This window comes from Halichoeres trimaculatus, unplaced genomic scaffold (genome assembly GCF_033239565.1).
Source record: "Halichoeres trimaculatus isolate MK-OKI-2021-1 unplaced genomic scaffold, fHalTri1.1 fHalTri1_scaffold_18, whole genome shotgun sequence".
Taxonomy (NCBI): Eukaryota; Metazoa; Chordata; class Actinopteri; order Labriformes; family Labridae; genus Halichoeres; species Halichoeres trimaculatus.
The window spans coordinates 15,106,949-15,129,915 of NW_027437196.1; the positions used below are offsets into that span (position 1 = coordinate 15,106,949).

Here is a 22,967-nt window from a genome sequence, read left to right on the forward strand (position 1 = left end):
CTTTTCTATATACACAGTCCATGACAGGGGTCTGCAATGTTTTTTTTTTTTTTTTTTTAACAAGGACCCTTTTACTGATGGAGAAATGGAGCAGGGACCCCCTATTACACAAAAATATTGTAAATTAAATTGTGTTTTATGTTGAACTGGGCCTAGTGCCATGTATAGATGCACAACGTTGTAGTGCATTCAATACTGAGCTATCCAGAAAATACACAGGTTCATATATTTGTACTTTCGTTTGAAATATTTGTGGGGTACAGTGATTAGGGAGTGACAAATATTTAAAAATGTGAAAATTTGCCTAAATAACTAAAACTGTCATGGAGCCCCTAGGGGCTGTTGACCCCTGTTGAAGACCTCTGGTCTACAGCTTAACCTTGTTTTGGTAGAAGTTAGACACCTGTCCTTAGTACACCCTCAGGTGCCTGTTTGGTGAAAAACCAGTTTTTGCAGTAGGGTATTTGACATTTTAAGTCTATGTTGTGTGAAGACTAATGTGCATAAAACCTGACACAAAAATTTGCAAAACAAGAGTTGGCAAACCATGCAATTATTATTTTTTATGTTGTATCAGTTTTCAAGAAGAAGAGAAACGGATGTTTCCATTGCCTTATAGCATCCAAATGTGACCCTTTAATCTTCAGGCACACCTCTATGCACCCCTTTATACACCTCTTTCTCAATGTGTAGCGTCAGCATATCTTATCTTTGCACATGGTACTCTTTGATCTAAAGCAAAATTATAATAAAATATTTTTTCCATTTGTAGTCCTTCTTATGAGCAATCAGTTCTCAGTTTTGACTTTAGCTAAATTACTTTTAACAAAGTTTAGTTCATTAACTCTGGTGCACATAAATATTTTACACAGAACTCCCAATGCAAAATTTTAGTATCCACTCTATAGTAGAGTGACTCAAGAAGCCTGTACCACAGGTTTACCATGCTGACCTTCCATCATACTTCACAGGAGTCCCACTCCAATGACTGCCGGACTGACTGCCAGAACAGGTGCATATTTATGGAGTCCCAGAAAAAGAAACAAATTGCCCAATCATGAACTTGTATGCTCTTATGATATCTTTCACAATCCCATACACCATACACATGGTCTAATATAGGAAATACACATGGTTGATAGTTTGGATATAGGCTCCCAGATCTTTAAATGTTCTTGTTTTTCCTATAACGTCCACAAAAACTCTTCTTGCTGAGTTAGCTAAAATTTATACCATGTAGGAAAGACATTCGTTCAACTAGAAAACGACCAAGGTATTTGTAATTTATCAGTAAACTCAAGTTGGTTTTCCTCTGCATCAAACAGAAAAGTATCCCTCTCTCCATATAGCAAAAAAAGGCATAACTTTTTCCTCGACTCATACCGTCTCAATTTTTTTTTTTTTTTTTTGCACTATCTATTAACATGGGTGTATTGTTCATGTTTCTGACTACAGATAAATATTCCCCACATAACGAAGTATGTTCAACAGTACACCACATCAAACTTTACCAAACCCCTTAACCTCTCTGGCTTAATCACTGATAAAGACAGAAAAATGATGTTGGAGATGAAACATCACCTTGGTTAACACCAGAGGGGGTAAGAAACCAATCTGTGAGACAGTCAATAGCGTTTGGTCTAAAATCATGACGATAAGGTAAGATGGGTCTCAAAGTGCTTAACAGTGCCAAACAGTGTTCATTTACATATATCTTTAAAAACATCAGGGAAGTGTCATATATCATTCTATAGGTCAGCCTTTCTCAAAACACAACAAACAAAAATGTAATAAATGACCTAAAATATAATGAAATAAATGTAATAAATCCTAAGATGTTATAAGTGTTTGATAATGTAACAAAATTGCTGAGCCCAAAATGTAATTTAGAAAAATGTAATAAAAACCAAAATGCAATAACTGTTTTGGGCTCTAACAGGCCTCTTCATGTACAATGGTGTTTTGAGATTGGAGTATAGACAGGACAGGTTTCACACAATTCATTTCCTCCCTTGATGCACTTCTAGATTCTCGCAACTCAGATAATGAGACAGATATTGCAACGTGGTGGAAAAGATCCTGACATGCACACTGAAGATGGTGCAAGAGGTCTGCATTTATCTCTTACATACACAAAAAGGATTGACAGATCTCACCTATGTGCAATTACTTGTCGAGAAAAGGGCTGGCACTTATTACAATCACTTATGACGATGTGAGACCCCGGTGTGACTAAAAGATAGTGGGATCAAGAACTGAGCAGTTATTTTTTTTTAGGTAACTGTTGAGACTGCTCCCTCAGAGGGAGAAAGGTTATCCAAACCCAGTTACAATTTATACTCTTCTGCTAATCACTCTTATTTTTCAGATTAAGCGCTGCTTTGAGTGTTAGAGGTATTTTACTGAAATCTGGTCACATTTGATTATTTACCTGAGGAATTGATTTAGCAGGTTTAAAACTGCTGTTTCAATAATATAACATACATCTGGTTGATGCATCTGGGTGATTTGTTTCTCTTTCAACCCCTCATTACACATTATGGCAGCAAGAACACTCTACAAATAGCCTGTTTTGATGATAAACATGAAAAAAAAACATTACTTTATGTATACCTTGAAATGGATTCTGCCAAAGTAGCTCAATTTTCTGTATGGAGTGTCCTGACATCCTTGATGTAATTTCAGGCCTTGAAACATGGCGGAAACACTCTCAGTTGCATTTTTAATGAAGCTGCCGACACCCTTAGTTAAGCCCACAGTCCCATCAGAGTGAGTCTTAAGTATTAATCCATGTATGCATAAAATTTGTAAAAGGCTTTCACAGACCAAAAGAAGGAAAACATTCAAGTCAAGGTTGAATAAAAGTGAATCTTTGCTTTTATTATTGATTATGAAAATGAACAGGCACCTATTACATGGAGCTTGCACATCCCAGAACAAAATTTCAAATATAAATAACACACCCTCATTAGTGCTGATCACTCACAACAACCTGCAAGCTAAGAGTTCAAACCACATTGAAAAAAAGGAAAATAAAAACCTAGGAACAAAAAAAAAAGGTCACAACCAAACCCTTGTAACATATTTGCTTGCATGTGTCTCAAATCTCCACTGAGCCACAGTATGAAGGCTTCGTGTCCCCGCACACAAATGCTGCTGTGACTGCATTTACACAACCAACCGTCTGTTTCTCCTAGCATGGTGACAGCAGACAAGACTGTTACTATGAAGCTTTAAAAAAAAAAAATCATTGGTTAAATAGATGTCTTTATCAATATAGTTTTTGAGATAGTGGTGTGCTGTGGTAATCTCCTCTACAGTATAGAGTATCATCACATTCACTCATGTTCATTCAAGAAATTCACCTAGACCCTGGAAAAAAAGCAAAACGCAATACAAACAACCCAAGATGGAAAATTCAAGTATTTCTGACTGGATGGCAATAAAACATTTGTTTAGGAATGGAGCGATTACAGTCTGAAATGACAGAGCCGCACGGCCTCTGGAGGTGAGCTTTGTAATATCCATCCCATAAAACCATTATCTAAGTTATGGAAAGACTAAAAGTTGTCACGATGTCTGATGCCAATAAGAAAAAGTAGGGTCTAAAATTGCATGCACCCCCACTGTAAAACTACTAAACTTTTTTTTTTCTATTTGAACCAACAGTAGTGTTTGTTGCTGTCTGTACACATCCTAATTAGCAAAAGATGCAGGCTAACGTCCAATGAAATAAAGCACTCCTATTATCATTCTGCTATAAAGTAAATGCATCCTCTGCTAATTTCTTTCACGGCATCCAACAATTTCAAGACTTATATACAATAGTTTCAGACGTGTTATAATTTTACAACATAACAGTCTCTTTTGGTGAAAATATAGTTAAATTCAAAATATCTGATAGGTATCTTTTAAGAGGTGATCTTTATATTGAAAAAAGTACCTGAGCCAAAACTCTGACCAGGGGGAATCACAATAGCCTCGTCTCTACCTCTCCTAGAAAGACACTCCTTATTTTTGTCATTCGTTACCGTTCTGGAGAACAAAGATTGTAATTAAATAAGATAACAATAAAAAAAAAAAGAAAATCATCATATACTGACCCATTAACACACACCTTCCCCCCTCTTTTTCAAAATATCAACTAGTTGAAAAACAGTACAAAAAATACAACTCAAGACATTAAATCAAACATTTTAGAAGATTAAAGCATGAAATTAAAAAATTAAAGTATCATACAAATAAAAATGGGTTGTGCGACAACGTTCTCTGTACGGACATTCTTAAAAATGGAAGAGAGGTTGCTGCACGTCTTCAGGGCTGGGGTTGCCGCTTGAGTTCAGCCTTATGTTTTACAAGGGGATGTTCTCAGCTTAAGGATCTGTCATCACATCCGTTTTATTCCCATCGGTACTGACATTCTGTCCAACAGCACGAAGAGCTGCAGCTGGGTCTCAAGTTGGACTGATTTTCTCTTGTTACAGTGTTGCAAACTCAAACCCCTTAAACCTGATAAATAAGTGGAGGACTGCTCAGAGAACAACTGCAACTCAGGGATACCATACCACTAGTGCCTTTTTAAAAACTACTTTCACAGTGCATATTATTTAAAACCAGATGAAGCATTTTCTCGGGGTTATGATGGTCAGATCCCTTCCAGAAAACAATCAGATTTGGATTTCTCTTTGTAGGCCCAAGCATGCATCCATCAGTTCTTATTGCACAACACAAGGACCTTAAAATGCACCCACACAGAAACAAAAAGGTAACAATAATAATCTGAAAACAGGAATTATAATTATCTCACCACAAATCCACCTTGTCTGGTGCTGCATTTACTACCTTTTACCTTTTTGCTCAAATAACGATCCATCTCGGGTGCTTCTAAACGTTATTTTCGCTCTTCATATATTACAACCGCCTGAAACATGCATCCAACCATCCGTTGGGGGAAATGCAGTCAAGAGCCTCCAGCGCATGGTGTCCATTGTTCCAGTCAAAGGTCAGAGTTCAAAGACTGAATGATTAAAAAGTGCTTTACGTAGGTCAGTAGGACTTCTTTCTTCTACGACTATTACAAAGTTTGTACATTAGCATGTATCATCTGTAAAGAGAAATAATGCAATTATCAATACAGATGCTTAAATGTAAGAACAACTTGCTACTACTAATTACTTTTCTGTCGTACACTTTAACATGAAGGCCAGATTAAATGAGAGATAAAGAGAGTTAAAGATGAAACTCAAAACATTATGAGAATAAAGTTGAAATATTTAAAATAAAGTTATGAGGAAAAACAGGTGTTATCTCATGAGAACTGAGTTGTAAGAGAAAAGTCTTGTATTGATTGCATAGTGAGTTTATAGTAGAATGAATCTGTTAGGCTTTCAGAGTTATATAAGAATCAAGTCAATTAAAAAAGGGGAAAAAAAACAGTCAGAATATTAAGAAAACGCCATAGTTTGAGGCTATGACAAGGCTTCATGTTATTTTGGTTTGGAATATTACAAAAGCAGCAAGCAGCCTGTCCTTACATGTGGATTGTTGAGCATCTTGCAGTTAAACTTAAAGTGAGGGTACTGTGCTCTTTTTTCATGCTTGATGCTGTCCTTCTGGTGCCCTAAATAAGCTTGACAGGATTTGGAGCTTTTAAAAATCTATTTCTTTCCACACTTATGATTTAGAAAACCTTTAATTCAGCCTCTGGATGAACATTTCATTTTAGTTGCCGTCTCTTTAAGACTCCCTGCTCTACAGACCCCATTTTCTATGACTGGTCAGCCCTCTGTAAGCCTTTCAGAGATTAGAGCCATGTGCAGACTGTGATGTTTGAAGCCTGCCTCTCCAATGTGTCATAAAACAGTTCGGAGATAGTTTTACAATGATCTTATCCTTTCAGCAAGTCCTGTGAGGATCTTGTGAAGATCTTGTGCTACTGCTTTTCTATATTCTACTTTTTTTAAAGAATGGCCTATTTGAGCCGTTTACAGATTCAGATTAAGCAGTGGTTTGGAACTTTACACGGGTCTAGTAAGGACATCAAGCATCGTCAATTCATCACCATTTTTAAAATATGATAGAACACAATACCCCTCTTTAAGGATAGCTTCTACATACACCTAGCCTCTTAGATATTATTTTTACTTCACAAATGTAATATCAAAAAGAATATTTTGGTGCATCAGGTTCACATTTTATATGAACCTAAGTCTATTCCAAAAGATGGAAAGTCTTATTTCAAATTGTTTATAAAGACATTATCCTCACAATGTTTACATTTGTTTCCTAGGTGGCCCTCATGCTTTACTCAAGTTAAATAAAAAGTAAAAACCAATGAGCAATGTAAAATACTCACCATGATACCACCATTTTGTCTTCTTTGGATTTTTGTTACACGTTCTTACATAAAAGGAGTTATCAGGCGGTCGTCTCTGTAGAGAAAGAACACTTTGTTAACATTTAACTCAAGCGTTGTTTTAAAAAGGAAAACTTACAGCATTTTCATCACAACAGGTTTCTTACCTTTTCTTTGCAGCTGGACAACATGCTGATAATGCTAAGACAAACGGATTGCACTGAGAGAGCTGGCGACCAATCTTCCGTTAGAATAGACAGACAGATGTGACCGTTACTATACACATGAGGGTGGACAGGTATATTCTCTCCTGTGAACATTACCTGCAAAAGTGACACAAAGAGAGATCCATCAGGGGTTATTGAGATCAGCTACTGAGCAGGGAAAAGTTACTGTTTGAGCACATACTCCAAAATCCATTTTTGGCATGGACAAGTACTTTCCAAAGTGGAAAACTTTGGAGAGCACTTGTAAGAAATATGAGATTTTTGCGACAGGAAATAATGATGGCTGCAGTTTAAGCTCAGGTTTGGCTCTTTGTGATGACACGAGGCTCTGGGATTAGGACACAGGGGCCAGAGTAGGGTGAGAGAGGAGGCATGTTTTATGTAAAAAGACGCTATGGTCTACACAAAGTAGCAGGGACACTGTCTAGTTAAAGGGAGCAGGAGTCAGGCTGAACATGTAGATAGAGAGCGTGTGATGAAAGGAGAGGAACTCTGGATTGAAGTGCTGAGGTAGAGAGAAAGAGGGAGTAAAGAGGGTGATGAAGGGTAACAATGGGTTGAGGCAGTGTGGCACCAGACAGGGCCTCACAGGAGAGTGCAGCGTCTACATCACTGAGCTGACAGGATGAGTGCTACAGATAGGAGCACAAAGTGGAGCTGGCACTACAATGAAAACATCAAGACAAGTGAACAAAGCCTGCTTACAAAAAGCTAAAATATTTACTGAAACGTCTGATTCACTTAAAGCTCTGAAGCCCGAGCAGACAGGCCCTGAAGGTAATATATGCTGTGCTTGAAATTCAAAGCTGCATTAAAGCTTGGTTATTTTAACATTTTATTTCTATATCAAAAGATATAACAACAAGGAGCTTTGAAATATTAGATGATTCCTTATTAATACTTTGGGGAAAGTTAGCTTCCTCATATAAGCAGCCCATAATCACCATGTTTCTGTGGAGCACATCGCCTGAGAGTTCATAGCCTCAATAAAATACTAAGTTAAGTTAGAGTCAGAAGGACACATCTACAGTGAAGTCATGGGACAAACAAACTCTAGTTGGAAGATATTCACAAAAGTTCAGACAAGCCAAAAATTCAACCAAGAAAAAAAGTTTTAAAAAAGTCAATAACAATGTTAAAACACCGCCATAAAAATGTTATTAACTGGTAAGACTTGGCTAATGATCACGTTTCTCAATGGCAGTGTAACAGACAGTATAAAGCCGGCTTAGTCAACCAGCAGGCTGGATTCATCCCTTTCCAATTCTGCCCTGGCCCTCAGGAGGCTGCTTATAAGTCATGCTTGTGTGTCTGCAACATCTTAAATATTAATATGAACATCCAGAGTTTCCAACTAGTACACTTTACCTAAGCATCACAGTAGGGCTGCAACTAACGATTATTTTTAGTGTCGACTAATCTATCAATTATTTTTTCGATTAGTCGATTAATCACGATTATTTTGAGTTTCAACCTAATTTGGCCTTTAAAAGGTGCAGACCTTTATAATTCAACCTGTGTGTTGCATTTTCACTGCATTTACCCAGAGTTAGGTTCTCACCTCTGATTGGTCAGCCCTGTGTCACGTTTGTTTGTTTGTTTGTCTTTATTTCATTCATGATGACGTGAAAAAATATAAGTACTAGGCTATACAAAAAATAAATAGGCTAAATCTCAAACTGAATGAAGCAGGTAACAGGGAAATTAAGTTGTTGTACGCAGTGTTGGACAGACCGCTTATTAGTGACTTTGGGCTCGTTTTCTAATGTTAATTTGCTCATTGGGGCTTGCTTTGCTCTGTATGATCCCGTCTGACTCTCTCCCAGCTCTCCATGACAACGCGTTTTGTTTAGTTTCTCTACATGCGCTACTTCCACTTCGCTCATGCGCACTCCGCCCCTCCTCCTCCCCGTTGAGTGTTACCGCTGCAGTGTGAGCTTGAGAGTGATAAATTTCCTCTCTGTTCAAAAGTTAAGGGAATTTTTTACACTAGTTTGTGGCTTAGATCCTGAAAAACTGTCTGTAACAGAGAGTGAAGGAGACTCTCTAAATCACGTTATCAGACGCTAAACTCCGGGAGCTGACAGGCTCCGTCAGAGCCTCGGTCAGCGCACAGCGCTCTCTGGAAGTGGAGATTTTTCCTCATCAATATTCCTCACGTATGAACTTAGTGATCTTTTCCCATAAAAGTATCCAATAACACAGCACCTCATGCTGTGAACTGAAGTTACAAATGAGTATTACCCCCTGGTATTTGATTTCACCATGTGACAACAACAATAAAAACAATAATACGACGCGTCGACTATTAAAATTTGCGTCGATGAATTTTTTTCGTCGACGTCGTCGATTATGTCGACTAATCGTTGCAGCCCTACATCACAGGCAGGTACGCCCTGGGACTCAATCTGGCACTAGATATTTTTATTTTTGAATAACAACTTTGCTTGCCCATCACAATCTGCACCTTGTGTTTGATGAAGACTTATTTCACTGTCCCCATGTAAAGGGACAGACTGACAGACGGACTGTCTTCTGAATGCAGCTCATCAAATATGTCTTGGTAAAAGTTGATCAACGTAAGCATTTTGATATGTTTCACAGAAAACAATGAGCCTTCTTTAGGATGTTTAGGATGCTGTTAAACAGATTCCAGGAGACCACATGAATAAATTTAAGTTGTTTTTGAAGGTATTGAAATGACACTCTGAGACACACTGTGAGGAAGCGACTAAGAGGTAAAGAGGGTCAGAGGGAAGAGAAAAGACAGTTTTAAAAATTGAAATTCTAAACAAGTCACAAAGGAGCAATTACTTACATTTTTGGTAGAGAAAATAATCTAATAAATACATGCTTCCAATTTGCTGGCTTTGCTTTGCAAGCAGCCACGAAACTTATCCTTTCGGTGCATTTGTGTTATCTTAAAGAAGAGATCTCATTTTCACATTATTACAAAATCTTTAACCATGGTTGTGTAAATGTACGTGATATAAGTAGCATAAAATATATTTTGTGTGGCAGTTTCGAAGTTGAACATGCAGAAGAAAGCAGCACAGCACACAATCTATCATCACATCATGTTCAAAGCTCCACCTCAGAGTATTTATGACGCACTGCGCCGCACTTCACTCTGTTGTCCAACAGAAGACCTAGATGACCTGTCCTTCCCATTCGAAAGCGTAGTAACTAAGTTTATCTAATTTTCTCTACACCGACTCACTCTCTATTTATAGACGGCCAAGCTCCTGATGAGTGAAACAAGATTGTTGAGTTAAACTAATCCCCTCAAACGTGGCTTGAGCGGATGCTGTGTGCCGGTGTCTCCGTCAGTGATTCCTGGCTCCAATGTTTCCGAGCCTAAATTCATTCCAGCAACAACTGCAGAGCCACTGTGTGTTCCTGTGATTATTTCAGGCAGACAGACGGTGGACACAGAGGAGAGTTCATAGCTTTTGATCTAATTTGGAAATGGGCACAGTTCAGTGCACCTGCAAGAACGCTTTTGTAACCTCTCTTATGATGTAAACGTTCGTTCTTTGAATTACTGAGACTGGATAAGGGACATTTAGACAGAAAAGCTTTCTTAACTTTTAACGAGTGCTAAAATCCACGTCGACTGTTTTAGTTGTTATGAATTTTGTTTTAAATGAACACGTTTCTTAATGTGATATATGAATTCATCTCAACAATTCAAGAAGGAAATGTTTGAAATCAAAGATTGGATGGATGAAGTGCATTATGGTCTATAGTAGAGAAAGAGGTGTAAAAAAAACCCTTCAAGACTTTAGTTCTCCTGAATATTTTCACAGTGAGGGTGTCTTTTGTATTTGGATGGTTTTTTTGTTGAGCTGGGGAAATACTTGTTCATGCTTTTTGAAAAATTTCTTTATAAACTGGTGTTTTATTCTTATTACTTGAGAACTTTTTGTTCAGTCTTGTGTTTAAAAAGATTCAACACCTAACAAGATTTGCTGACTAATGAGGTGCATGCTCAGCCTTTAAAGCAATGGCACAGTCTACACTGATGTAGTGCTTTCTAAGATGAGACAAAACAAAAGCAAAATCTTGCTGACCACTTCAGTGGAGAAAGTTCTTCTTACCTGAGGTGAATCAAATGGATATCTACTACTAAATTTGAAAAGCAGCTGAAATTTCTCTCCTTCATACAGTGTGCCAGGGGCTCCCTCCATGTCTACAATCCACCTGAAATCAAAGGCAGAAGAAAATTAGTTTCAAATAAAACGAGCATACAGTGATTTAAGTCCATTCAGTTCCAAGCACATACACACTCACACACACAAAATGTTAAAAGGGACATATCATGCTTGTTTCTCCTTTTCACTATGCCAGACTAGGATGCCTGTAAAGCATTTCTGCCCTCAGTACAAGTCATTTTGTTCCTTCATTTCCCCACAATAGCGTTCTCAAGTAACCTCGCAACGTCACAGCCCTTTGTGCTCTGATTGGTCAGTTCTATCAGAGGGGCAGAGGGGGTAGAGCCAGGGGGCGGTTTTTGCAGCATGGCAGTATTTACAAAATCGCCATATTGGATGAAGCAGACCGAGCGAGTTTGCTGTTTGCCAAAACTTCACCGTAAGGCATTGATAGCACTAATAAAATGGCAGTGTAGGATACGTCCTTTTGTATTGGACCCCGAGTCAGACCCGGACGGTTCTGCAGCTCAGGAGGAAGAAAATCCACCTCGACACAGATCATCTCAGGACGCTTCAGTGTGGTGAGTCAGACCGGTACTGTAACATGTATAGTTTATACGTGGAAATATAGGCAGACTTCACCAATAAACTATTTCTATAACAGGGCTCAATCCTGCTCCTTCACTTTTCTCTGTCTGTTTTATCCATCATGCTGAAAGTGTAGTCTAAAGATCGCCTCTATCGTCAGTTCGTCACTATGTTAGCACTCAGTCAAGTTGATCAGAGCTAGTAGGGAGCTTTATTTATACTCGGCTCTTGGTGGGTGTATCCCTCGTTGGCGGTTGTGTGACTCACTGACATCACAGAGGAGGAGCTGCTTTATCAGATTACTCCAATAAAAAGAAAGGATCCTCTTGTCGTCATGAAGGTCGAAATCTCGAAGCCAAATGTCAATGACCTATTTTCAGAGGCATCAAATCTCGTTCTAGCATATCAGAAAAAATACAATATCTCATTTTTTGAGAATTCAGGGGGTGAAAGGTCTTGTTTTCAACTTTATTATTTTATATGTAAGTATTAAATCACAGATCAGCATGATATGCCCCCTTTAAACTTAATTTACAGCTCAGATTCAAACAGCTCAGGCTATCATTTATGACCTTAAACCATGAGGGAGCTCGGCTCTCTGAGATGCTGATAACCCTGTTGCAGATAAACTTTATATCAAAGACTCCAGCTGGATTCTCGTCTTTCAAAATGACTTATTTGCTTCAAAATACCAGTCATTAAACTTGCATCTCCTGCCAAACAGTATTCAAGAATATAGAGCAAACTATACCATAGTTATACAATTTCCTAGCTCACAATTTCAGCAATCACTTCCTCTGACAACAAACCATCACTATACTTTTGATACAGAGGGGTTGTTTTATTGGTGATACTGAAAGGCAGCATCTCCATAGAGATGACAAAAATCCATATGTCCGTTGGTCTAAATGTTCTCAAGGGCTACAGGTTTGGTTGTGTCCTAATTTGGTAGGGACATTCATCGTACCCACCCACGCACCCTCTGATTTTTTATCTTTTTCTATAATCATTTTTAGTTTAAAAAAAAAATCAATCAATCCAATACATTTAAGAATATATCACCTTCAACTAATCCCAACAAAAAAACAAGTGATGTTCTCAACAAATTCAGCCTATGTTCTAAGTCAACAGGTATGTGTACATATAATGTTGTAAAAGTCGTTCCTCTCAGAGTTGTCATGGTTACAGTCTTTAAGTCTTGATCCCTGATGATAAATAAAGCTCTGTATGTTCCATCTCCTCATTGTGAAGTACATTCAGTTAGAAACCAGACCAACATGACTTGCATGGAGCACATCTTCATAAAAGCATCACACACTGTGTGAGCTGCCAATGCTGCAGTAGGTGTGTAATCAAAAGCCTGAAGTCTGACTCATTCCAGTGCCATTGAATAGCCAGCTGGGTTATGACAGTGGTTTAGAAATAATGTGATACTCGTATTGATCTGGCGGACAAATCTATTTTCGCCTCCGTGGCCTTGCTACAGAACTGTGCTGACAGAGCTGCGAGGGATTCAGTGTCTTGCTGGGAATGAGGGATGGCTGTGAACGCAGTGGGTTGCTGGCTCATTCAGTTGAAGGACAACCTGTCTGATCATCGCGCAGCCTCTCTGGAGCCATAAAACAGGCAGGATGTTGCTTTAGTGGTAAAATGGACAGTGGCTTCTCATCGCAGAAACCTCTGAGGAGAAGAAAAAGGAACACTCATGGCAGCAGCACAATCTCTGGCCTAATTTCTTCCAGAAAAAGGACACCAAAGAGACTTGTGGCTGTTGTTCTGGTAGATGTCTCCTTCAAATCTAGCCTCAGGCATATGATCATTTAGGCCAGCGTGCAAGGTCAGTGCAGCTTGTAACTGCTCCCTTATAAAGTCCAGCGGTCAAAGCATCTAAAAAGAACTTCATTTTTCTTCCAGCTGGGGCAGCTTGGATTAAATGAAGACAGCCTTACTGTATGAGAGTTACACCTGATGGAGCTCCGCTAAACACAGCCAAGGACTCTGAGGACACAATGCTCAAATTGCCCAGATAGCCTGGAGATTACATGACCAGGCAAAGTGAGATAACACTGAAGCATCAGAGAAGGGGGCAAATATTGGGACGAAATCTCATACAGCCTGAAATGCATGATCTGGAAATGGAAAATACACCAATCAATTATGAATCTGCACAACATAATGTTACAATGACAGCAAGAAAAAATCAAATTCATATTAAAATTCAAAGATTCTTTGACTCTCAAACAGGAGACAAAATGTCACAAGCAGCTGTAAGCCCTGCTGTTGCTAGGGTTAGCATTGCTTGTTTCTAAGTGCCCCACTTGATATAGATTAGGTTTTCTGTTCGTGTAAACAAGGTTTCATAAGGCAGCAGCTATCCTCCTCTTCAGTTAGCAGAATTCTACAATTCAGTTTCACATCAAAAATTCAAATTTCTCTGACACTCTTTACTGACAGAGATGCAGAAGGAATAACAAACTGTCTGCACACCAAATTTATTTTTTTTTCAACACCTGCTTATTTTTGTTTTCTTAACGTCGACAATTAAATTACCTCAGTGTTTATTCTCTCTACTTGTTTACATTTTGCCAAGTCAAGACAGCATCTTATCATGAACGAGTGAATTACTGTCTTTTATACTTGTTTCTGATCAGTCAATGCTTCTGCTATTTCTTGGAAGCAAATCATCACCATGACAGTTAAACCAACTCAAGGAACAACCTGATCTCACACGCTGAGTCAATCCCAAGAAAGGAGTCTGGGACGCACAATCTCTGCCTGTTGACACTGTGGTAACAACAACAGCTCTGTTAGCATTCTTAATCTGAATCAAGATCAGGAATATTTGTTACAGAATGAGGGATGCAGCTGAAATCACAGACTCTGGAGGAGTAAACTGAAATCAGTGCGGTATGGAAATAAAAACAACCCCACAAACGACACAAAGGCTGTGCAGAATATGTTATGTGAGTAATAAGAGTTGTTTCAGCTGTTTCTAATGCTACATGGGGTCAGATGAGAGTCAGAAAACAGAGAGTTAAGAAAAGGGGAAAGCTGAGAGAAAGGAAAACCTCTGTTCACCAAAGTGGTGCTCCTACCTGTTTTATTTTAAAAGAGCTTCAAAGTTAAACTATACTTTGGATGCAGCTCAAAGTGAGAGTTAACAGGAGAATTCATTCTAAAATGAACTTAAAATCATTATTCAGTAAAATGTATTTCGTACCCTAAGAAGCAGCCCTGCATCAAATGGAATAATGTGACTTTCTTCAATATATATTTTCCTTTCCTTAGGTTGTAACACTGATGTTGGATGAGCACTCACTGTCAACAGGTTTTCAATCCAGGTGAACGTTTCAGGAAGACGAATGGCATCTGAACATCTCCAAGCAGTGCTTAAAAAACAGCTGTTTCCTTGTTTGTAATAACTGACCCATTACAGCCCCAAGCTAAGCCAGCGGCAAAGCCAGAATTGAAACACAAAGTCTAGCAACACCTAGAACACTTTATCTCCACCTCATGCACAACAGTCTTGTTTGTTTTTATAAAAAAAAGGGAGATTAGCTTGGTTTACACATAAAGCAGGAACACAGTATCTGTATCTGACTCCAGCCAAAGTAAAACAAGTAGATCCTGACTCCTGTCAGTGACAATGACACTACACTACCCTCGGGCTTCATAGACCTTTAAACCACAGAGGTGAAAAAATTAAAAGCCACACCCCAGAAATACCAAGTCAAACCTGGGATGCACAGAACACGGAAGCTAGCCAAACTGGTTTCAGGGACTTGTCAGTCCTACAAAAACAAAACATTTGTTCATTGTAATCAGACCATTGTTATCTCATCAGGAGACGTGATGGTTGTTGCATTGTTACGAAATGTTCTTGAATCAGGAGCAGAATACAGTGAGGAAATATACTAACACTTTTTAATGTTGAAGAGTGCAACCAGGGTAGCAACTTTCCAAGTCAGAGCTGCCGTCCAGCAGCTGAAAAAGCATTTAACTGACAGAAAGAAATTCATCTTAAAGGCCACAGACTTCATTTTTTTTCTTCTCTCTATCACACAGACACATCAGTTGACTCACTTGGTCAATATGATCATGGGCTTTTAAGGGAACATCAAGGACCCCAGACAGAAAGGTCAGCTAAGTAGCCTCCTTTCCATGCTACCCTAGCCCAACTCCTGCATGCCAACAGCTAAATATTTCATGAGGATGAATAGTGACACTGTGCATTAGAGACTCTCCAATGAGAGGCCAGATCTGCCAGTGTCTGGAATGACCCGAATTCCTCCTCACCAGTCAGTGTGCGTGTGTGTGTGTGTGTGTGTGTGTGTGTGTGCGTGTGTGCGTGTGTGTGTTAAAACCTCCTACTGATTCTGTCATAACTCCTTCTTTGCAAGCATGCTCACCACACTACCCCATCATGACGATGAGACATGACATTTAACAGAGCCACAGTCGATTTGTGTTTAGTCATTGATATTAGTCACTGGACTCCAAGAAAGCTGCAGGTAGAGGTGTTCATGTCAGTGCTTTCTGTCTTGGGATATGAAAAAGATGATTTGAATAAAACTTACTGTGTAATGGTGTTCTGTACACTTTTTTCATTTAGCGTCATTCCTGGGGGTGGATCATTTTGCAGGGCTAATAATTCCTTTTGTAGCCTTTTCTGTTGGAGACAAAGTGAGATGTTGACTTATGACATCAACAGGACAATGTACAAACCAATCATAAATATCATATAGAAAAAAAAATAGCATTGAATAAGCGTCCATCCTTCATTTTGTGACTGTATCGACGTAAATTATTAATATTTTATTGCTTTTACTGCCGGCACGAGTACTGCCAATGTCCTACAAGTCAAACTCCACCCTCACCGATACGACTCATTCATCTCATCTATAAATTAAACTATTTATGACACATGTAAGGATAAGGGTCATACGTAAGCACCGATAGCAGTCCATCAGCACATTTTATTTCATATAGTCGGCTATATTGTTTTTCAGATAAGACAAATGTGACAGCGATGCACCTGTTCAGCTCAAACTGTAACCACTCAATCTGCGCACTGTCTCGTTAGCTAGCTTACGTCAACGTCACCCAAACAGCAGTAGCACTAATTTAAGAAATCGCAATGAATTTCGACATGAAGCATCGTAATCATTGAGCTACCACCTATATGTTACGACGAATAAACCCCATCCCCACTGGATATATCCAACCTGTATACAGGAAGCTGGTTTCTATGTTAGCCTTGACTTGGTGTTGTGGGTGATGATGATGGGCTAGTTGTATTGCTAGCAAAGCCCTAGCGCTTCTTGGCTGATGAATTTTATCGCTTTTACGTACATGTCACGGCTACTTCGAAGAAAGACGGGAACGAGGATAAAGTGGGTAATGAGCTTGTAGAAAAGTCAACAATGAAGGTCAGGTAAATAGTAAATATGCGGCCGCTGGTAATTGTATTCTTACCTGCATCGACGCCATGATGGAAACCCCCCTGCATCAGCGCAGAGTGGAGGACTGTACGTCAGGGAGTCACGTGACACGAGAAGTTGTTTTGACAGAAGAAAACAAACCGCTGATGTGCACCGTCACAGCAAGGATTCCGGTCTGTTCGCGCTTATTTTTATCGTCGGACTGTTAGACATGTCCTATGTCCACCCATAGTTTCTTTATTAAATAATTCTGAGTAAATGCCAGCGGTATTCAAATCCGCTGAGGTCACACAGGACATGAAGGAGGCGGAGGTCAATGACCGCTGCTATAGTAGGAGGAGGCAAGACCTGCCTCACATCCCTGATACCCAGTAAAACCAAACAAACTAGTCAACCTGCAGTCTAGTGATGAAAAACACCCCAGTTGACCTTTAAACTGCAGTTATGTAATTGGTTACAGTATCTATTTACTCTTGAATAAGGCCCCTGAGTCTGTTAAAGTTAGGGTGAAATTTTTTTAATTTGTCAGAAATGTTGCCATTAAAGAAGTGCTGGAATCGTGTGGCTATAATGCTAATGCCACATATTTATTGACCCTAAAAAATGTGTTGCAAGTGTGAATGTGTATTTATATTTGTAAGCACAGCTTTTAGTTTATTATTGTATATGTGTATGTACTACACATGCATTTTTTAGCCCTGAAATTGTTTTAGAAATACAGCCAATTTAAGCTTTGCTTTTATTTATCTTTATTTTATTCTGAGTGTGTGCAGTGCATAGTATGTCCTCTGTTTTTTCATAACCGTTTAGTATTTTTTTTTAACTTTATGTTGTTTTTTTTGTCAGTTTTTTGTGTATGGGATGGAGGTGGGGTATTTTTTCTGATGTATCTAATGTGTGTAACGTGCCCTGTTAAGTAAAAAAAAAATATCAATAAAAATTAGCTTAGCAAAAACCCAACACATCATGAGCTATGTTGCAACTGTAAAACCAAGTAACACTTAAAAAAAAAGGCACTGTCTAGCTTTTTATCATAGGGAGGGCTTTAAAGGTCAAGTCTTGACCCTCAGTCTTCCAAAATCCAATCCAACTCTGGGGAAATGTCAGATCAGCATGGTCTTCACAGTCATAAACATGTTTTCTTCTGTCTTATGCCCTTCTGGGAAAGGACCTTCCAAACACCCCTTGTACCAGCATTACACATTGAATCCCTACCAGTATTCACCACTTTTTCAGATACTAATTAGATAAAATTTGATCTTAAGTATTACTTTGGTATGGCTTTATAAGTGGGTAGGATTTCTGATGTACTTCTTTAAGAACCAAGTTCAAAATAGAAATTGCTCACCAAACAGATCTTTATTAGGCTGGAAAGGTGAGGAAAAAGGTATGGGGCAAGGGCAGGTTTATCACATTCTGGGGCAAGTGATGCAGCTTGCCATATCAATTTATTACATTAAAATGAAATCTTGGTACTACTAAAATTATGACAAAAAGCCAAGTGCAAAAAGAAAAAAAACTGAAGTGACATATTTCTTAATGTGTACGGCAAACAATTTAAATATCCCAAAAAAACTTCTAAAAGTGTTTTAAGCTGCTACATTGTTTCTGTAACTTTAGCAATCCAAAAAGTTTGCAGCCATGAGCAGTTCCAGGGCGATCTCCGGAGCGATGGGGAATTCAGGTATCTCTGTTGAGCTGTTGGTGTAACGGACCTTGTAGGTGAAGTACATGCAGACCTTGGAGAGGACATGAGAGGGGATCTCTCGGAAGTTCACCTCGTTGGTTTCATTCTCAGCGAACTGACCTGCAGCAGGGTCATAAAGTCAAGATAAATTCTGAACATGTACAACTTGAGGTTATGCATTTAATGAGTCAAAATAATAGAGCACAATATAGTAGAATACACAACACTATCTCCCCCTGGAATTTACAGAGAAACTATTAATGATTAGTTAACTAAATTTTTCTGTGCACTTTTTTTATTATTTATGAGGATGTTGAAAAAGAAAGGATAAAAAGTTTTGGAGTATTTAAGAGGAGATGGCAAAATTTTGAATGGTAGGAGCATGGTGCCACCAACTGGACGGGTAGATAGAAACTTAATTTTGAACCAAAACAGACCCAATCTCACACCAATTTTAATACAATCAATGCACTCTATAGGGCTCTATTCTATGCTGAGCAACAACTCTGTTCATGGTTGAATTGGCCAGAAATGCCTTCCAAACAACCTGAATGGTAGTTCTAATGCAACCGTGGTCATGGCTTCAAAAAACATAAACTCTCACACCTGAATATAGGCATTGTACAATAATACAGCACTGCTGCTTTCCAGGTCACTACAAACAGAAAATTCCCTCCAGGGTAAATAAATTCTGAAATCAGAACAAAGTGTTGGCAAAGAAAGCACAGTCATGTTAGTCTGTTCCAAGGACGTTACACATGGCTGCAAATACAGGTGTTGAAAAGCTTAGCCGCATGGATTGAAAGTAGGAGACGACAGGTTAATTCAGGGTGTGACCAAGGAAGAGTGCAGCCATGAGAGATGAAGGAGAAGGAGTGGAGGAGAGAAAGTAGGTTTTGAAGTAGGACAGTGTGAGGACACCCTAAAGGGTTGTAATGACTGGGAGATACAGGGGGTAAACATTCTCGTGCTGCAGAAAATAGTTTGTGCCAATCTGAGGCCTGACATAGCCTGGGTCTGTTGAATGTGTAGGTACCAAGGGGCCACATCTAGTTAAGAAAAATGAAGCCTGTGCAGAAGTGATAAAAGTTGCTGTTTATCGAGGATCCACTTGAGGCTAGCTGGAGAAAGACCGGAGGTCACATAGCCTAGTTCAAACAAAACAAAACAGCTTGGGTCTGAAACACTGATTTCACTATCCCCACACACTGTACGGTTTAGAAGATAATTAGATCATTTGATTGTCCGATCAGAGACACAGCTCAGCTCATGTGACCGACAGTCACTCTGTAGCTGTTAAAAAGGAAGCTCACAGCTGGTATCATATCAAATCTGCCTGAGCCCATGGATTGGCTTCATTTCACTGTATCAGGAACAGACGGGTGATATTGCAGACACTACGTCCATGTTTTATACGGTACAGTACTGATTGGGGGTTGGGTTGTTAACTGAGGTGTTCTGTTTGTAGACACAGTGAAAACTGGGAATGGAGGTTGCTCTGGGACACTATTTAGCCCCTCCAAGGTTTTGTGGCCTTAACTGAACATAAAACCAGCGAAAAGAGGTGCCCACTTCATAACAAGAGTGATGTCCTGGCTCTTGATGGACATATTCAAATTCAAAATAAGCTTTATTGGCATGAAGATTTTTTAAAACATGTTGCCAATGCCAATTTTCAAATATATATCTAATATAATATATATCTTCAGGATTTGGGATTTTTGAGACTTGAGGCACTACGTAGTGGGTGATTTGTTGGTAGAGGCAGTAGTGGGGGGTTCACTGAGCACTAAAAGCACGAGTATTTGTTTAGCTAAAAAAAAACACATCAATTACATGCAATAGGCATGAGTCTGAAATAAAGTCTGAGTTCCATTCTAATGATAAGTTTTCATAAACCATAATTAAATGGATCCTGACGGGGACCAATTAGACTCAGCTGTGCATTACAAAAAAAATCAAACTTACAGTTTTCTTATTAGGTAAATAGTCAGCTAAATGGAAAATTAAATGTTACTTTTATGCTGCATTTTTTAAATGAGTTGTACTCTCAAATAAGCCAATCAGCTTACATATTTGAAAGTAACAAGTCCTTGTTACCTACACATTCCTAAACATTGTCCCTGACTTTATGCCCTACATATCTATAACGAATGCAGTCTGTGCAAACATGTGTTTTCCTTACTTAGTGAATTTGAGCCATCTAGGAACTCAAAGGTTTTGTAATTATAGTGAAATTCTGTGAGTTTAAATCCAGAAACTCATTTAAGCAGCTGAAAAGAACAACTGTAGTTTTCAAGTCAGGATAGTAAACCCAGCAGGCTAATCTCCTACTTAATTCTTGCAGCAACCAAAACACCACACCATAACATTTTTTTCAGCTTGAAACCTCCCCCCCTTTGACCTTCATGTATTTTTTCTCTCAGGAGAAAACAAAATCCAGCATTTTTCCATTCAAACCATGTTGAAAAAGAACTGGGCTACCTTCGACTAGATGTCAAAAACTGGTTTAGAAGTCCACCAACTTGGTAGTAATCTAATAAACTTTTAGAGACATGGGGGTATCTGATTCTGTAACAGTAAGTACTGTAAGTTCATCATATAGTTACACAAATTAAATGTCTACTGGGAGTGCATCTCCCACACTAGAAAAAAAAATCTTATCAAGTGTTTTTGTCTTATTTTCAGTGGAAAAAGTTTTTTTAGAAGACTATTTCAGAAAAATGTCTTGTTTCAAGTTGTTTAAAGACAAAGAGGTCTGAATCACTTGTAACAAGTTAAAAAAAAACTGACTGTGGAATAAGAAAAAATTACTTGTATTAAGACATTATTCTAGTTTAAAGCAAATTTTCAAGCAAAATTTTCTTGTTATGCTGGCAGATTATTTTCACTTTTTACAAGCAATTCAGAGCTCATTCTTGTCTTTAAATAACTTAAAACAAGACAATTTTCTGGACTGACCAGTTAAATGTGGCTCATATCGAGTAGAATAAGACAATTTTTTACTTAAAATAAGACAAAAACACTTTGATAAGATTTCAGCTTCTTGCAGTGCATGCGCAGTGATTAAATTATATTACTATAACAGTGTTTTACAATGTTGTGGTTTTGTATTTTTAAAAGTATTTTAACATTATGTCACTGTACAGACAGCACTTTGGCAGGCTGAAAACTGGTTGGTCTGGGTCTTGGATGTTCAGACTCACTTTCAAACCAATTCCAAAATTCAAGTAGGTGCTGCCTGTTACATTTACACTGTAGTACGGTTTATAATCTGATTCCTCACCTGGCCCACTTAGCATGGCTTTGATGGTGCCAGATGTCAGGGCGTGCTCTCGTTTCACGATAAATTCATGTCCATCTGAAGAGATCAACTTCACATACATAGCATCTGGCCCTTCACAGCCACCGTAGGTTCTCTCTTCACCATCTGTTGAGCAACAAACACTGACAGTCTCAAGCAGGTGTGTGCCAAATGTGCAAAACAAACGTTAAATCAACCGTGCTGAACGATGCGAGGAAATGACGTGGAGTAACTTTTAAAAGTATAGCTATTGCAAAGATTACCTAACAGGATAGAGCGGTGTCTTACTTACCCATCCTGTTTCGGGATGTCTGATAACCCTGAAGGAACACAAGTGAAAACAGCTCATCAAGCATCATTAAATTAACGACTTAAGCTGACGAATTCAGACGATGACAGCAATACGGCTCCAATTCTTAACCTTAGTTAAAAAACTGCCACCTGATGGTTGTAATACACTTGTCAACAAAGGACAGAGAATGTTAAAGAGGCCAGGCCCTCTTTTTGTGTTATATGTCTGCATTTCCCTTCGGGTTCTAAGCAGTCGTTGAAAGCTAACATATGCTAGCTGGCTAACGCATAGCAAAAAAGGGAGTTAACGTCATAAATTCCTCTTTTTGTGCCCTAATCTTTGAAAACCACGTTGAATAATAGCCCAGAGATACATTGATACGCAACAACATGAAATAAAAGCAATACAATGTGTCTTACCACTCGGTAGAAGAAAAAGGAGTGGACACTACGGTTCTGCTAACGTTAGCCCCCAGTCTGTTGATACCCGGAATGACTATGTTGTAACACCAGTGCTTCATAAAGGACTTCCGTGGAACTACACAAGCTCAGAGAAACTGTTCCATAACATAACCCACTTTGTCGAAAATGTCTACTTGAATGTTTTAAATTAAGCTTAATGTGTCTGGTCAGTGATCGACTTTCGTTCTACGGTGGGGCTTTGATGTTTTGATAAAATTACACCAATAATTCCCTTAATTAGGGAACCTAAAGTTTATAGTTTTTGTAGGGGGTATTTTTGGATGTCGAATATTTCCAACCCCATAACCGTCTAATATAACTACATAATGAGTTTGCGAAAGAGGGGAAATAAGAGGATTAATTTTTAATGGTAATAACGAGATAAGATGACTCGTCAAATTTGCACTGGTTTTAGAGAAAGTACACTGACGAATGAAACCTTTAGGTGGCGCCTGTGT

At 38.7% G+C, this 22,967-nt stretch overlaps 2 protein-coding genes across 2 annotated transcripts; both read right to left on the reverse strand.

The window, feature by feature from the left end:
• Positions 1–2,884: 2,884 nt before the first annotated feature.
• ube2wb (ubiquitin conjugating enzyme E2 Wb) lies at positions 2,885–16,826 on the reverse strand. Its single transcript, XM_074693767.1, has 6 exons — positions 16,800–16,826; positions 15,902–15,993; positions 10,683–10,785; positions 6,523–6,678; positions 6,356–6,431; positions 2,885–5,104 (listed from the first exon to the last, which is right to left on the reverse strand). The coding sequence occupies exons 1-6, from the start codon at positions 16,812–16,814 to the stop codon at positions 5,091–5,093; spliced, it is 456 nt and encodes a 151-aa protein (XP_074549868.1). The 5' UTR covers positions 16,815–16,826; the 3' UTR covers positions 2,885–5,090.
• A 1,273-nt stretch (positions 16,827–18,099) lies between these two features.
• On the reverse strand, positions 18,100–22,580 carry eloca (elongin C paralog a). Its single transcript, XM_074692957.1, has 4 exons — positions 22,468–22,580; positions 22,049–22,076; positions 21,739–21,882; positions 18,100–18,572 (listed from the first exon to the last, which is right to left on the reverse strand). Exons 2-4 carry the CDS (start codon positions 22,050–22,052, stop codon positions 18,382–18,384), a joined length of 339 nt encoding a protein of 112 aa, XP_074549058.1. The 5' UTR covers positions 22,053–22,076; positions 22,468–22,580; the 3' UTR covers positions 18,100–18,381.
• Between the last annotated feature and the right edge of the window lie 387 nt (positions 22,581–22,967).